The sequence below is a fragment of the Podarcis melisellensis genome, assembly GCF_964234715.1.
Source record: "Podarcis melisellensis genome assembly, chromosome: 12".
NCBI classification, from domain to species: domain Eukaryota; kingdom Metazoa; phylum Chordata; class Lepidosauria; order Squamata; family Lacertidae; genus Podarcis; species Podarcis melisellensis.
This window is the reverse complement of record NC_138544.1, coordinates 54,144,022-54,159,298: the sequence shown is the minus strand read 5'-3', so window position 1 is coordinate 54,159,298 and position 15,277 is coordinate 54,144,022. Positions and strand designations below refer to the sequence as shown.

The window sequence follows — 15,277 nt, the reverse complement described above, 5'->3', positions numbered from 1 at the left end:
ATTTAACCTAAGAGGAAGCCCAGGGGTGTGCAGGGCTTGCGACCGAGTCAGCATGGAAGTAGTCGGGTTGCACGTGAGAAGCCTGTTCAGGTCCACATTTATTTACAGTGGTACCTCTGGTTGCGAACAGGATCCGTTCCGGAGGCCCGTTCACAACAGGAGCAGAACGCAACCCGTGTCTGCACGTCTGCAAGTGCACATGTCGTGATTCGCTGCTGCTGCGCATGCACATGTCATTTTGTGCATCTGCGCATGTGTGAGCAGTGAAACCCAGATGTAACCCTTTTCCGGTACTTTCGGGTCGCCGCAGGACACAACCTGAAAATGCGCAACCTGAAGCAAACGTAACATGAGGTATGTCTGTCTCTTTTTTTTGCAGAGGCAGACACGGATGTCTGGCGCTTGCTCCCACTGAACTTGGCATGCCAATGGAGGGCTGGCTGCTTTTTCCTGTTGTGTGGGAGAACCCCCCTTTGTGTGGTAGGTGGACTGGAGGACGTTTTGGCTGTCTTCTAACCAGGGCTGCACTGTGCCCTCACCCCACCCCCCATAAAAGCCTGTTTGTTGAATGGGAGTTTCATATGGACGGCAGAAATCTATCTGGGGCTAGGGTGGCCGGTGTCCTTTGTGGGTGGGTGGGGGCACACAGGTAATCTGACTGGGGGCAGCACAGCGAGCACACACTAGGATACGATAATCTTTATTGTCATTGTCCCATACAGAACTACAAAATTGAAAAAAATATACATCAGACATTCAAAACCAACAAGCCTGCTATCCCAGCCTGTTTAGCCCCCTACAAACTCGGATACCCCATAATTAAATACAATATACTCCCATAGAGACTACCTTACACTGCGTTTAAAAGGTTTAAAAGGGTTGCTATATTTCAAAAAGGAAAAACCAGGACACACTGAAAGTAGCTGAACATTTTATAGGGGAACCCCCCCCCCAATTGTTGAGCTTTTCCCCCCTGACAAACCCCAAAGTTATTGAGGAATTTTTGAGTTTGGGAGCTTTTTAAAAGGCTTTTTTTTTTGGCACTATTTAACCTCTGTTGCTGGTTTTCCAGGACATTTGCCCGATTTCTGAATAATAATGTACTGTATGTGGCTGGACTTTTGGGGGGAGACAACAGTGTGTGTGTGTGTGTGTGTGTGTGTGTGAGAGAGAGAGAGAGAGAGAGAGAGAGAGAGAGAGAGAGAGAGAGAGAGAGTTTTCAACATATGATACAATGGAAACCCAACTAGTCTAATGATAATAAACAATACTTAAAAATAAAAGCCAGGCAGGCCCGGGACAAGGTGGCTGGAAGAATTATGACATTCTAGCCAGAGCCTGTCTTTTCATGCAATTGCTAGACTACAACTCCTATCATCCCTGATGAGAGATGAGAGCCAACATCAGCTGGAGGGCTGGAGGTCAACTGCCTCTCCTGGAAAATCTCCTTTTGCAGAACCTGCTTATACAGCCATTTGCAGGATGAGTAGCTGTGTGTGTGAGGGTGACTCTGTTGTTTAAGAGCCTGCGGGGACCACAAACGGGTCAGCTGTTTCTCATGTCTGCCATCTTTATAGGTCAGGGTGTGTGGTGTTTGCCTCCTAGGTGGTCATAAGGAAAGGGTTAAATGAGTGTGAAGTGATTGGCCAGTGGGACCCGAGGGGAGGAGTTAGAGTGAGAGGTAGAGTTGTGTGAAAGTCAGTTAAGTGTTGGGAGTTGGAGAAGGAAGAGAGAAGATATAAGTCTGTGGGTTGGTCGAGTTGTGTGGAGAGTGAGAGGAACTGCTAGGTGGAGTCAGATAGATAATCAGTTTGAAGTTGTTCGGAACGTATAGGACAGTAAAGAAACTAAGATTAAGAAACTGACAAGAAAAATTAACTGAAACCATAAGCCTGTTCACGCCTATAAAATAAACTTGATTATTTGTTAACAACTGTCTGGACTCCGTGTGTACCCATGAGAAACGGGTTGGTGGCAGCGAAGAGGCAATCACTGTGGCAGCACAGGGATCAATAGACCGTCAAACGTCCGGGGACCCTGTGTGGTGCCTCGATTGCTAGATGACAGCTTCCTCCAAACTGGTGGGGTTTTTTTTAGGGTGGGGGTAGCTGTATGATTTTTGCAGTAGACCTTGTAAACCACTTTCCCCACCCCTAGGGCCTCTTTCTAGCCCCTTCCCACCAGATAGGTCTTAATTCACCCTCTGCACAGCCCCGTAAGAGGTCAGTATTGAGCACTTTGGAATCGCAGTCCATCCATAAACAGGACTGCTTGACATCTGGTCCTCATTTCCATTCAGCTTCAGCTGCCTTGTGCAGTAACCCGTTCCAGATGTTTGCTGCCCTCTGCAAAGGCATTTGACACAAGCCCGGTATTTATCCTGCCTCCCGTTTCCACCTCCCCACGCTTAAAATTCTATCCTTGTTGTCTTTCCTCGGGGGCTGAAAAGCTCCACCAGCTTTTCAGATGCCTGTCTCAATTTTTTAAAAAAGAGTAAAGAAACAAACAATCGTTCTTCTAAATACTTGGCAGGGAAGCCAGCCAGCCTCATGACCTGCTGCTGTCAAAACTTCCGTGGGCACTGGAAACAAAAATTCAGAGAGTGCTTATGGCACAGTATGCAAATAGGATATTGTTGTGGATCTGGAGATTCCCTTCTGATGACTAGGGATGGGCCAACCTGTCAAATTCAGTTTCTCGTTCTTCTAATCCTAAATTCAGCTCCTCATTTTCCACATCGGTTTGCAATAATAATAATAATAATAATAATAATAATAATAATAATAATAAAAATCATCACTCATTTTGTGCAAGTTTCCCCAGGTAAGACATACTTTTTTTGTATGCAGCTTTGCCTGACGCAATCGTGTTTGCAAAGCAATTTCCCCATTATGACACGTTTTTGGTGCACTAGTAAAAATAACACCCAAAATGTGTTCTATTGGGCAAATAGCTTTGCAAAAATGTCTAACACTGGGCAAAATTTAGTAAACATTTCTACACATGCTTCACTTTAGTATATATGCATTTTTTAATACCAATTACTTGACTGGAGACCTGCATTGCAAAATTCAGGGAAGTCTGCTCTTTGAAAGATGGCTGTGTTTCGCTTCTGGGAAGTGCAAATTAGCTAGATTCGCCTTTGGAAGTGAGCAAATTGGATTTCTTCCCCATCCCTACTGATCTGCTGGATCAGAATGGACCTCCCAACCTCCTGTCCAAACACAGAGAAGGCAGGCTTTTCTGATTTGAGGGGGAAAGTATTTCGGACACCCTCCATGAGCCAAGGAGATATTCAACTTTTAGAACAGGCATAGGCAAACTCGGCCGTCCAGATGTTTTGGGACTACAACTCCCATAATCCCTAGCTAACCGGACCAGTGGTCAGGGATGATGGGAACTGTAGTCCCAAAACATCTGGAGGACTGAGTTTGCCTATGCTTGCTTTAGAAGACATCTGAAGGCAGTTCCGTATAGGGAAGCTTTTTGATGTTTAATGTTTAATTATAGTTTTATATACAGTATGTTGGAAGTTGCTCAGAGTGGCTGGGGCATTAACAACAACAACAACAACAACAACAACAATGGAACAGGACATCCCTATTTTCATCAGAGAAATCTTGGAGGGTATGTAATTCCACAATACCCTTTGCGTAGCTTGCACAGGGGTCTCCAGGTTCTGTCACATGCTGATGATGTAATCAGTGTGCGCTGCTTTTAGATGTCTCTGAGCAAGAAAGGCCATGGGCTCTTTCCTCTTCCCAATTCCTCCCTCAGAATCATCTAGAGGAACCAGTTTTGTCTGAACATGCCATAGTCTGCCCTAAATATTTACGGGCACATGCCAAACCGGTGGTGTGGCATATAATGCTTGCCAACACTCCAGCTGGCAGCTACTCAGAGAACGAAACCAGAATGTCCGCAAGGCACCCCCACATGAAGGAGAAACTGCCAGTTTGGCTGGCATTATGAAACCACACAGGTCCCACGCTTGAGGTTCAAGGATATTGCAGATTGACAGGTTGGCTGGAAAGGGATGGTGTAGCCCAGGGGTCAGCAAACTTTTTCAGCAGGGGGCCGGTCCACCGTCCCTCAGACCTTGTGGGGGGCCAGACTATATTTTGAATAAATAAATAAAATGAACGAATTCCTATGCCCCACAAATAACCCAGAGATGCATTTTAAATAAAAGCACACATTCTGCTCATGTAAAAACACCAGGCGGGCCCCACAAATAACCCAGAGATGCATTTTAAAGAAAAGGACACATTCTACTCATGTGAAAACACACTGATTCTCAGACCGTCCGCGGGCCGGATTTAGAAGGCGAATGGGCCGGATCCGGCCCCCGGGCCATAGTTTGCCTACATGTGCTGTAGCCCAAGGATGTGGAACCTGGTGGTATTTGGATGTTCTTGGACTGTGACTTTCACCATCCCTAACTCCACCTGGGAGACCAGGGTTCAATTCTCCACTTCTCCATGAAGCTCACTGGGTAGCCCTGGGCTGACCTACCTCACAGGATTGTTGTGGGGATTAAATGAGGAGCGGGGGAGAACTATGTGCCTACCTTGAGCTTCTTGGTGCAAATGGTGGGGTAGAAATGCAACAAAACAAAGAAGAATAAAGAAATGCTGACTGGAAATGGAGTTCAAGAACATTTGGGAGGCTGCATGTTCCTTATCAACAACCTCAGATATGCAGATGACACAACCTTGATGGCAGAAAGTGAGGAGGAATTAATGAACCTTTTAATGAGGGTGAAAGAGGAGAGCACAAAATATGGTCTGAAGCTCAACATCAAAAAAATGAAGATCATGGCCACTGGTCCCATCACCTCCTGGCAAATAGAAGGGGAAGAAATGGAGGCAGTGAGAGATTTTTACTTTCTTGGGCTCCATGATCACTGCAGATGGTGACAGCAGTCACGAAATTAAAAGATGCCTGCTCCTTGGGAGAAAAGCAATGACAAACCTAGACAGCATCTTAAAAAGTAGAGATCACCTTGCCAACAAAGGTCCGTATAGTAAAAGCTATGGTTTTCCCAGTAGTGATGTATGGAAGTGAGAGCTGGACCATCAAGAAGGCTGATCGCCAAAGAATTGATGCTTTTGAATTCTGGTGCTGGAGGAGACTCTTGAGAGTCCCATGGACTGCAAGAAGATCAAACCTATCCATTCTGAAGGAAATCAGCCCCGAGTGCTCACTGGAAGGACAGATCCTGAAGCTGAGGCTCCAATACTTTGGCCACCTCATGAGAAGAGAAGACTCACTGCAAAAGACCCTGATGTTGGGAAAGATGGAGGGCACAAGGAGAAGGGGACGACAGAGGATGAGATGGTTGGACAGTGTTCTCGAAGCTACCAGCATGAGTTTGACGAAACTGCGGGAGGCAGTGGAAGACAGAAGTGCCTGGCGTGCTCTGGTCCAGGGGGTCACGAAGAGTCAGACACGATTAAACGACTAAACAACAACAAATGTTCCACATCTTTGGTGCGTGAAAGACCCTGAGAAGCACCGACTGGAGACAGGCAAATGGAGGGAACAAATTAAGTGAGGGATGGAGAAACCTATATCCCTCTAGGTGTATTTGGACCTACTCCCATCAGTCCCAGTCAGCATGGCCAATGGTCAATGGGATGATGAAAAATACTAGGAGGGTACCATGTTAGCCTTGGTGAAGACTTGAAGTTTTCATCCCCCCAAAAGTTTTTGATTTGAGTTTTCATTGAAATGAGGCTGTATTTTAATGTTTTATTGCTTTAATGTTGTATTTTAATCTTGTTTTTAAGTTGTATTTCAATCCATTTGTTTTTATATCGGGTGTTAGCCGCACTGAGCCCGGTCTTGGCTGGGGAGGGTGGGGTATAAATAAAATTTATTTTATTATATTTTTATTTATATTCTCCAGGCCTGACCTGCGCCAGGCAACTTTTAAAGAAAGGCAGCCACTCTACAGCCCAGAGGCAGTGGAGGAGAGAGATGGGATTTGATTTGGTTTCTCCCTCCAGCCACTTTCGTTTACTATAGTCTCCTAATTGAGACGAATATTGCAGGTGAAACACGGAGGACAATGCCTTTTCTATTTTATTTTTTTTGAATATTTTTATTAGTTTTTACACATATTAATGACAATACAAGACAAACACAAACATCAAAAACAAACAACAAAAATTGACTTCCCCATGCCTTCCCTTCGCCACATCCTTGTTTTACCATTTTTCGAGCAACTCCTCAATCAGTCTTTAGTTAAGTCCCTTTTAAATTTCCTTGAAGTTTAAGATTTACAGCTGTAGTTCTTTGTTTCCTACCCCTTAACATCTTATCAGTCCACAATTTTACAGTAATTTTTTAGATATGTTTTAAATTTCCCCCAGTCCTCTTCCACTGTCTCTTTCCTCTGGTCACGGATTCTGCCGGTCATCTCTGCCAGTCCCATATATTCCATCACCTTCGATTGCCATTCTTCCAGAGTAGGTAATTCTTGCATCTTCCAATACTTTGCCAACAGGATTCTTGCTGCCGTGGTTGCATACATAAAGAATGTCTTATCCTTCTTTGATACCAATTGGCCGACCATGCCCAAGAGAAAAGCCTCCGGTTTCTTTACAAATGTCCACTTAAGGACTTTCTTAATTTCATTATAGATCATTTCCCAGTAGGCCTTAATCTTTGGGCAGGTCCACCAAAGATGGTAAAAGGTACCTTCAGCCTCATTACATTTCCAACATTTGTTATTGGGCAGATGGTAAATCTTTGCAAGTTTGACTGGGGTCATGTACCACCTATAGATCATTTTCATTATATTCTCTTTCAGGGCATTACATGCCGTAAATTTAACACCGGTGGTCCATAACTGTTCCCAGTCGTCAAACATAATGTCATGACCAATATCCTGTGCCCATTTAATCATAGCTGATTTCACTGTTTCATCCTGTGTATTCCATTTCAGCAGCAAATTATACATTTTAGATAGGTTTTTAGTATTGGATTCTAACAATTCTGTTTCTAACTTTGACCTCTCCTTCTGAAAACCAAGTTTCCTGTCCTGCTTAAACATCTCATTTATCTGACGGTAGTGTAACCAATCTCGAACTTTATGCTTTAGCTTCTCAAAACTTTGTAGCTTCAGTCTTTCGCCATCATATTCTAAAATTTCACAATACTTAGGCCAATTAGAGTCCATGTTAATTTTTTTCACTGCTTTCGCTTCCATTGGTGACAACCACCTAGGGGTTTTACTTTCCAATAAATCCTTATATCTATTCCAAACATTGTACAATGCTTTCCTGACAATATGGTTCTTAAAACTTTTATACAACTTTACCTTGTCATACCACAAATATGCATGCCAACCAAAACTATTGTCATATCCTTCCAGATCAAGAATGTCTGTGTCTTCAAGAAGTAGCCATTGCTTCAACCAGCAAAAGGCTGCTGATTCATAATAGTCTTAAGTCTGGCAGGGCAAAGCCCCCTCTATCTTTTGCATCGGTTAAGATCTTAAATTTTATTCTGGGCTTTTTGCCCTGCCAGACAAATTTGGATATATCTTTCTGCCACCTCTTGAAACAGTCCATTTTGTCTAGAATCTGTAGCGTCTGAAATAAAAACAACATTCTTGGCAATACATTCATCTTGATAACAGCAATTCGGCCTAACAAGGAAAGTTTCAGCCTAGACCATATGTCTAAATCTTTCTTAACTTCTGTCCAACATTTTTCATAGTTGTCTTTAAATAAGTTCACATTTTTTGATGTCAGATTTACCCCCAGGTACTTAACCTTTTTTTCTATTTCCAACCCAGTTTCACTTTGAAACCTATCTTTCTCCTCTTTTGTTAGATTTTTTTCCAGCACCTGACAATGCCTTTTCTAAGCAACACACATGCTACTGGGAACTCTCCGTAATTGAGCACTCCTAGCACAATAAAGCAATTGTCTGCACGAGAGCCACCCTTTGCTGACAACAGATAAAACGACCATGTAAGGAGTTTCCTTTCGTTTCCCACATTCAGGAAAAACAACAGCCTGCGTCCTAGTTACTGTACATATTACTCTTGGCAGCTATATGGAGATGTACCAACCAGTTGCTGGAAACAGCATGCTCCAGGTACGCAGCCAAGACATTGTCCTAGAAGCGAACACAAGTTCCAGAGCTCCCTCCCCTGCCTAATTTATTTTCCTAAATCCTTATTATCTATGCTTGCGAAACTGCCGATATCCAAGACACACAGACGCAGCACAATTATTATTATTATTATTATTTTTATAATAATTTTTATTAGTTTTCTTAACATACAAAAGACAATACAAAACAAATCACATATATCAAAAAACATACAACAAAGTTTGACTTCCCCATACCTCCCTTTCACCGCATCCTTATTTTACCATTTTCTTTTTTTAGCAACCCTTCAGTCAATTTTTTTATCAAGTCTCTTTTAGATTTACTTAGGATTAACATTTACGGCTGTAATTCTTTGTTTCTTTCCCCTTGACATCTTATCAGTCCACAATTTTACAATAATTTTTAAGATATATTTTAAATTTTCTCCAGTCCTCTTCCACTGTCTCTTTCCTCTGGTCACGGATTCTGCCGGTCATCTCTGCCAGTCCCATATATTCCGTCACCTTCGTCTGCCATTCTTCCAGAGAGGGTAGTTCTTGCATCTTCCAATACTTTGCCAACAGGATTCTTGCTGCTGTAGTTGCATACATAAAGAATGTCCTATCTTTCTTTGGTACCAATTGGCCGACCATGCCCAAGAGAAAAGCCTCCAGACGCAGCACAATTATGGCAGGTGATGGGAAGGCAGAAGACGAGAGTAGCACCTTCGCCTTTAGGCAAGGGAGGTACTTTGATCTCGCAGGGAATTTACTTCTTACTACGCACTCCCAGTTCTCTCAAGGCTCACTAAAGGTGCACAGAGAAGGGACTGTTCCACTTTCTGGCCAGTTTGTTGTTGACTACATACATACCTCATGCAAGCATACTGTGCTTGTTTTTTTTTAAAAAAGAACACATATTTTTTCAGACAAGCAACGTGGTTTGGCGTGACCACCTCTACCTGCAATCCCTCCCCACAGGCTATGAACCTGATCTAGCCAGCTTCACAAATACTGAAGGATGAGAGAGTCGTTGGCATCCATCAACCCGTGGATTTAGAGCTCCTGCTGTGGTTTTAGAGGTCTATATGGCAGAGACATGTTTTGTTGCAGTTGGGGCAGATGAAATGCACCATGGCGTTTCTTCTCTGCACTCCTGCCAGCGGTAATTCGTTCTCTGGTCACTGTCAGGAGCTCGTCCTACTCTCGAGTAGGACCCTGGCAGAGACACATGCCCGACTGGCATGTTCCCTCCTTCCTGGTCAATCGTTCGGGTGCTTCAAAAGCTTTCTTCTGCCCGAACATCACAGCGACCAATGCCAACAGACATCGGCACACTTAGGGATCCACAGAGTCTTCGCAGCTTGCGTAACAGATCTCAGCAACTCAGCATTTTGGCTAATCTACTTTATTTACATATAAACACACACGGAGCACTGCAACACGGCTCCCTCTCTCTCTAGGATCAGACAACAAAGAGAAAAAGAACAAAGGGCAATAGTCCCACTTCACGGAACACAGTAACACAAACATCCTGAATCTGTCACTTCCCACTCTGTGGAGTCAAAACATACACCGTCATGTGATAGACAAAAATCCCATGACTGCAATCATGGAGCAGGAATTCTAACATCACTGCTATGGATACACTGTTGGTTTCTATTTCCCTCACTGAGCAGCAACTGCAGTCACAAGACATTGTTTTGCATTCCACAGTCAGAGTTACTGTTGGATTCCCACGGGATGGGAGACTGGATGTGACGTACACTGGTTTCCTGTTTTTCATTGTTCTCTCGGTGTTCTTTGTTTCCGAGAGGTGTTGCTTCTCTGCTCTTGCAGAGGCAAGATGCACGTTAAGAATGTGGCACATAATGCTTATCCTTCCGCTGTGTGTGACGACGCTCTGCTTGGGCTCAAGATAAGACGAGCCTGTATCAGCTTCAGCTTCAGATGGGCCGAAGCTGGTCAAAATCTCACATACACAACCTGACTGTCTTGTCTCCAGGCACTGCGGTCATCTACAAGGAATTCCCACATGGTGGGGATGAAGTTGCCAGTCCTCCCATCACATTTGCAGTAAAGGTAAAGGGACCCCTGACCATTAGGTCCAGTCGTGACCGACTCTGGGGTTGCGGTGCTCATCTCCCTTTATTGGCCGAGGGAGCTGGCGTACAGCTTCCAGGTCATGTGGCCAGGATGACTAAGCCACTTCTGGTGAACCAAGGCAGCGCACGGAAACACTGTTTACCTTCCCGCCAGAGCGGTACCTATTTATCTACTTGCACTTTGACGTGCTTTCGAACTGCTAGGTTGGCAGGAGCAGGGACCGAGCAACGGGAGCTCACCCCGTCGTGGGGAATCGAACCGCCGACCTTCTGATCGGCAAGTCCTAGGCTCTGTGGTTTAACCCACAGCGCCCCCCGCATCCCATACATTTGCAGACATCTATGTAAAACCGAGTCGGTCTGCCAATGGGCCTGGTACCGAAAGCCAGCTCCCCATAGAGCCCATCCTTGGGGTTCCTGCCGTCTTCCATTCTGTGAACATGCCCAAGCCAACATAGGTGTCGCTGAGAGAGGAGTGCAAACATGCTGTGAATGTGGGCTTTCGGGAGCACATCTGTGTGTGAGACTCCGTCCTGCCACGTGATGCCCAAAATCTTCCTGACGCAGCACATGTGGAAGGCATTGTGGTGTTGTAAACCAGCAATATCTGGAGGGACACAAGCTCCTCACCCCTGCTGTACGCTGATAGGCGGATACCTCTAAGATTCAGATAAGAATCTTTCCCAATCCTACGGACTGAACCTGGGATCTATTGCATGCAAAACATCCCTGAGATGTGTTGAGAAATGGCGTTCGACCCAAGGTCACCCAGGAAGTTTTGTGCCTGTGTTGGGATTTTAATCTGGGTTTCCTTGGACCTTGTCCAAGCACTCTTGGACACTTACACCATACAGGCTCTCCACATAACCACTATGGGAAGGAGAATGCATGTTAAATATTTTCAGCTAGCGTATGGGCTGCTCTTGGGAAAAGCAGAAAGGCCCCAAACCTCAACAAACAAATGCAGATGAGACATTGTACAGTGCTGCTTGGTTATTGAACAGCATAACAAGGCTTGTTCAAATCCACACTGAATATTTCATTTGCGGGCAGAAGCTTTCAACGGATTTGAGAAGTGCTCTGGAGAATGAGGGACGTGCCATATGGAGCATACACATTTTCCCACCCTCACGATCGGATCCACCAGGCTACATTCAGAATAAAAGAGCAAATGACTAAGGCAACCAGGTACAGAATTATTAAAGCAAGCCAACCACGTGGAACCCTGGCTGAAAGCTTAAAGTTCTGCCACCACTGTGCTTGTAAACATCAGCTGAGAACTTGGAAAACCTGGCATTCAGGCCAGATTGTGGTGGTGGGTTTTACTTCTGCAGGTTTTTATTATCATTTAAAAAAATACCAGCTGCAATCATCTAGCACATTAGGAAAAGGTTTGGAGCCGTGCTGTGGTGTAGTGGTTAAGAGCGGTAGTCTCCTAATCTGGGGAACCGGGTTCGCGTCTCCGCTCCTCCACATGCAGCTGCTGGGTGACCTTGGGCCAGTCACATTTCTTTGAAGTCTCTCAGCCCCACTCACCTCACAGAGTGTTTGTTGTGGGGGAGGAAGGGAAAGGAGAATGTTAGCCGCTTTGAGACTCCTTAAAGGGAGTGAAAGGAGGGATATCAAATCCAAACTCTTCTTCTTCATGATGACTGGGGCTGATGAGAGTCAGGAGTCTAACAATTTCGTAAGGCCACAGGTTCCCCACTCCTGGGCTAGACGAACCTCATTTTCCGATGTTGGTGCTTTATTACAGGCATGGGAGCATTCAAAAATACAACCCTCCAGCTGGGGACTGAAGTGGTACCACCAGAATTCGACCACCTTGGCCTAACATCCTGTTCCACATGGCATATGAAACAGCTCTGCCTTTCCAGTGCTATTGCTTATAGTGTGGTTCCCTTATCTAGCTTGCTGTTAGAGGATGACAGCCACTGATATCAGGATTACTAGATCTAGCAATGGGGAAAGTGGGTACAGTGGTACCTGGGGTTACATATGCTTCAGGTTACAGACTCCGTTAACCCAGAAATATTGCTTCAGGTTAAGAACTTTGCTTCAGGATGAGAACAGAAATTGTGCTCCGGCAGCGTGGCAGCAGCAGGAGGCCCCATTAGCTAAAGTGGTGCTTCAGGTTAATTACAGTTTCAGGTTAAGTATGGACCTCTGGAAAGAATTAAGTACTTAACCCGAGGTACCACTGTACTCGGAAGGACAAGACTGGAATCCGCTGTTAGCGTTTTGATGTTTTGTTTTAATTATTTATTTGTGTTTGCATCTTGCATTTTATCCTATGAAGAACCCCGAGATCTCATGATAAAGGGCTAGGATCTAAAGCACACCTTTGGTGCATTCAGTTACGGGCAGAAATGCTGGGAGTCTCCCCATTTCCCTTCTGACCACATATCCTTATGCTGCTTCTAAGACATGGGTAGGCAAACTAAGGCCCGTGGGCCCGATGCTACTTCTGCGCATCACATTCCTCCAGCGGTTAGACTCTTGCAATGGACAACCAAGAGACAGAAATCTGGGCCTCCCCTGCTAAATGCCCTCACAAACACCCCTGTTTGCGAGCTCCCAGGATCTGCACTGAGCTAAGTCTTGCAGATAATGGTTTACAGCGAGAAGCAACACCATACTCAGTGATTGCTCAAGATATGTGGAGGCTAACTGGGACAATCAGATACTTACCTTTTCAGTATGCTCAACATGAGTATTAGTATAGGGATTTATAGCAATTAAAACACGTTTGCAGCCTACAAAATAATAAATAAAATAGTTGTTTTGCAATTGACATATAGGCCAAGTTGACAATTATTATTTAAATATATTAAATAGTTGGTTTGAATTAAATGACGGAATTAAATAACTGATGTAACCCAATCTCTGTAAGTCGAAAAAGCTTGAAAACAATCTCAGTTCTATCAACCCAGGTTTGCATTTGAGGTAATGGAGGATGCCATGGTTTGATGAGCACCGAATAACCAATATCCAATATACTTAAATGGTTTATATTTTTAATTGCAATGGGGGGGAGAGAATCACATTTTCAAATGTACAGCTGTTAGCTCTTGACAAAAAAAATCCGGATTTGATAACATTTAAGAAATTTACAGCATTTCAAAATAATAGAAAGTTAAATTCAGTATCACGACTACAGACAGCATTTTCCCCTCTGCTGTCACACCCAGTTATCAGAAGGGCTAGTTCTGCTGTTAGAAAACATCGCTATTTCATATGAAAATTTGTTTACACTGAAATGTTCATTTACAAACAATTCTTTAACTGCTGAATCAAAGCACTGGAAGAAATACAGTGCTTTTGAATTGAAAATGAGTGTTTGTAAACCCATTTACAAACAGTTTGCTGTCACTTTTGAGACTCTTTTTGGTGCTGAACACTGAAAATGAACTCCCATGTCTTCCTTTGCTACAGTATAAAATCTTAACAGTATAAATACCTGGTGGTATTCTGAAGCCAGTGGGAAAAATCAAACACCAAATTATCGTCTCATTCACTGAAGGTTGGGTGGTCAGAAAGTCCCCACTGAAACTATTCCCAGTGTTCAAAGACATGACTAAGAATGTTAAAGGCTTTTTAGGTCAGCTTTTACAAATCCAGGGTGCAACATTATTTCTACATTCTTATAGCATGGATACAGAATTGAAATAGAACTCTAGACTACCAACTTTTGAGGCTTAACATACACCTTTATACATTTTTTAACTTTTTCCAAGAAAGGGCTGTGAAGCTTTCACCTGAACCTAAGTATTACATATTGTACTGCAGAAAGACAGAAATACCTGCCTTAAATCTTTTTATCCACCTCCGCTCGTGTAAAGGCTTATACCAGGTCACCACTGAAATAATACAAGCTTTTTAGGTAACTCTACAAAGAAGCTAATCTTGGAACAGTATTCTCCTCTTCCTCCTTCACAGTCTCATGGCTGCCAGCGTATTTTTGAGAAAAGGCTAGAAGCCATTTGTTAGTCCCAAGAGGTAATTCTGACACATCAGGCCTCTCTCAATACATAAGGATATCTGCCAATCCAAATCTCTCATGATTGATAAATCTAACTCCAGGATTCAGAAGACAGCATATGAAAAAGTTGTGCTCAGAAGTTGTAAGGCCTCACCTCACTAGGCATCTGTCAGTTTTTATTTGGGAATACTGAGAAAAAAGGGCCTGCACAGTACTGATGGGGGGAAACCCCTGTTAAATACAATCCATATTTCCAATGGTTATGGCTTTCAGCTGTATCTGCTGCTTTCACTGGGACTTCGGTTGTTAGAATAACTGCGGTCACTTTCACTGTCTGAGCCGTAGGATCTAGGGGGGAAAAGCCAAGAAACAAGTGAAGGTCTACACTGCTGAAGTGTCACGTTTTCAAGTACAAAATTCTGCAGCAGTCCCCATTGTGAGCAGAGTGGCATGGCAAAGAAATGAAATACATTTCATTATGTTAAATATGCTTTCCAGCCCCCGCCAAAGGCTTGCTTATTTCAAGCATGGATTTTTCTCAAACTCTCAAATGGATGAAAGCTCAACTACTCTAATTAGAGGTATATTTCAGGATCCCCCAACCCAGGTTGCCTTTTGCCAATTTTGAACCTACCACCTAATTTGGTACACAGCCAACACCTACTTTGATTCAAAGCATCATAAAAAAGAGGTAATAGAACACAAAGTCTGGCGTAAGACAGTAAGAAGGGACAATTTTTAAAATATTGATTTTCTTCAACACCCAAACTTGGGGCAATTACACCTTTTCAGGCCATGTGGTGGAAAGCTGAGGCCTTGGCACCGTAATGAGATCTAACAGTTATCAAGGTTGTTAATGGAAAACTACACATCAGGACCACTCCAGGGAATAAAAAGCAGTGATCAGGTGTTCTCAGAAACACTTAAACAGAATATGAAGAGACGTTTGTGTCACTTCTCAAGTTCAACAGCTGCCTGTTCTAGCTACCAATAAAAATCAAATGTAATAACCTAGTTCTTTGTTCCTCTATGAGACCAGTGAGGCAGAGTAAGTTCTGAATCAGTTATGGATTAGATGTGAG

At 43.7% G+C, this 15,277-nt stretch overlaps 1 protein-coding gene across 4 annotated transcripts in view; it reads right to left on the bottom strand.

Annotated features, from left to right (window-relative positions):
* Nucleotides 1-13,213: 13,213 nt before the first annotated feature.
* Nucleotides 13,214-15,277, bottom strand: part of NKTR (natural killer cell triggering receptor) — a 35,581-nt gene continuing 33,517 nt past the window's right edge. For all 4 annotated transcript variants that reach the window (XM_081931461.1, XM_081931462.1, XM_081931460.1 and 1 more), the window contains one exon: nt 13,214-14,543. In XM_081931461.1, the coding sequence (XP_081787587.1) occupies nt 14,465-14,543 (79 nt within the window). In that variant the 3' untranslated portion in view covers nt 13,214-14,464. The remainder of the gene's footprint in view (nt 14,544-15,277) is intronic.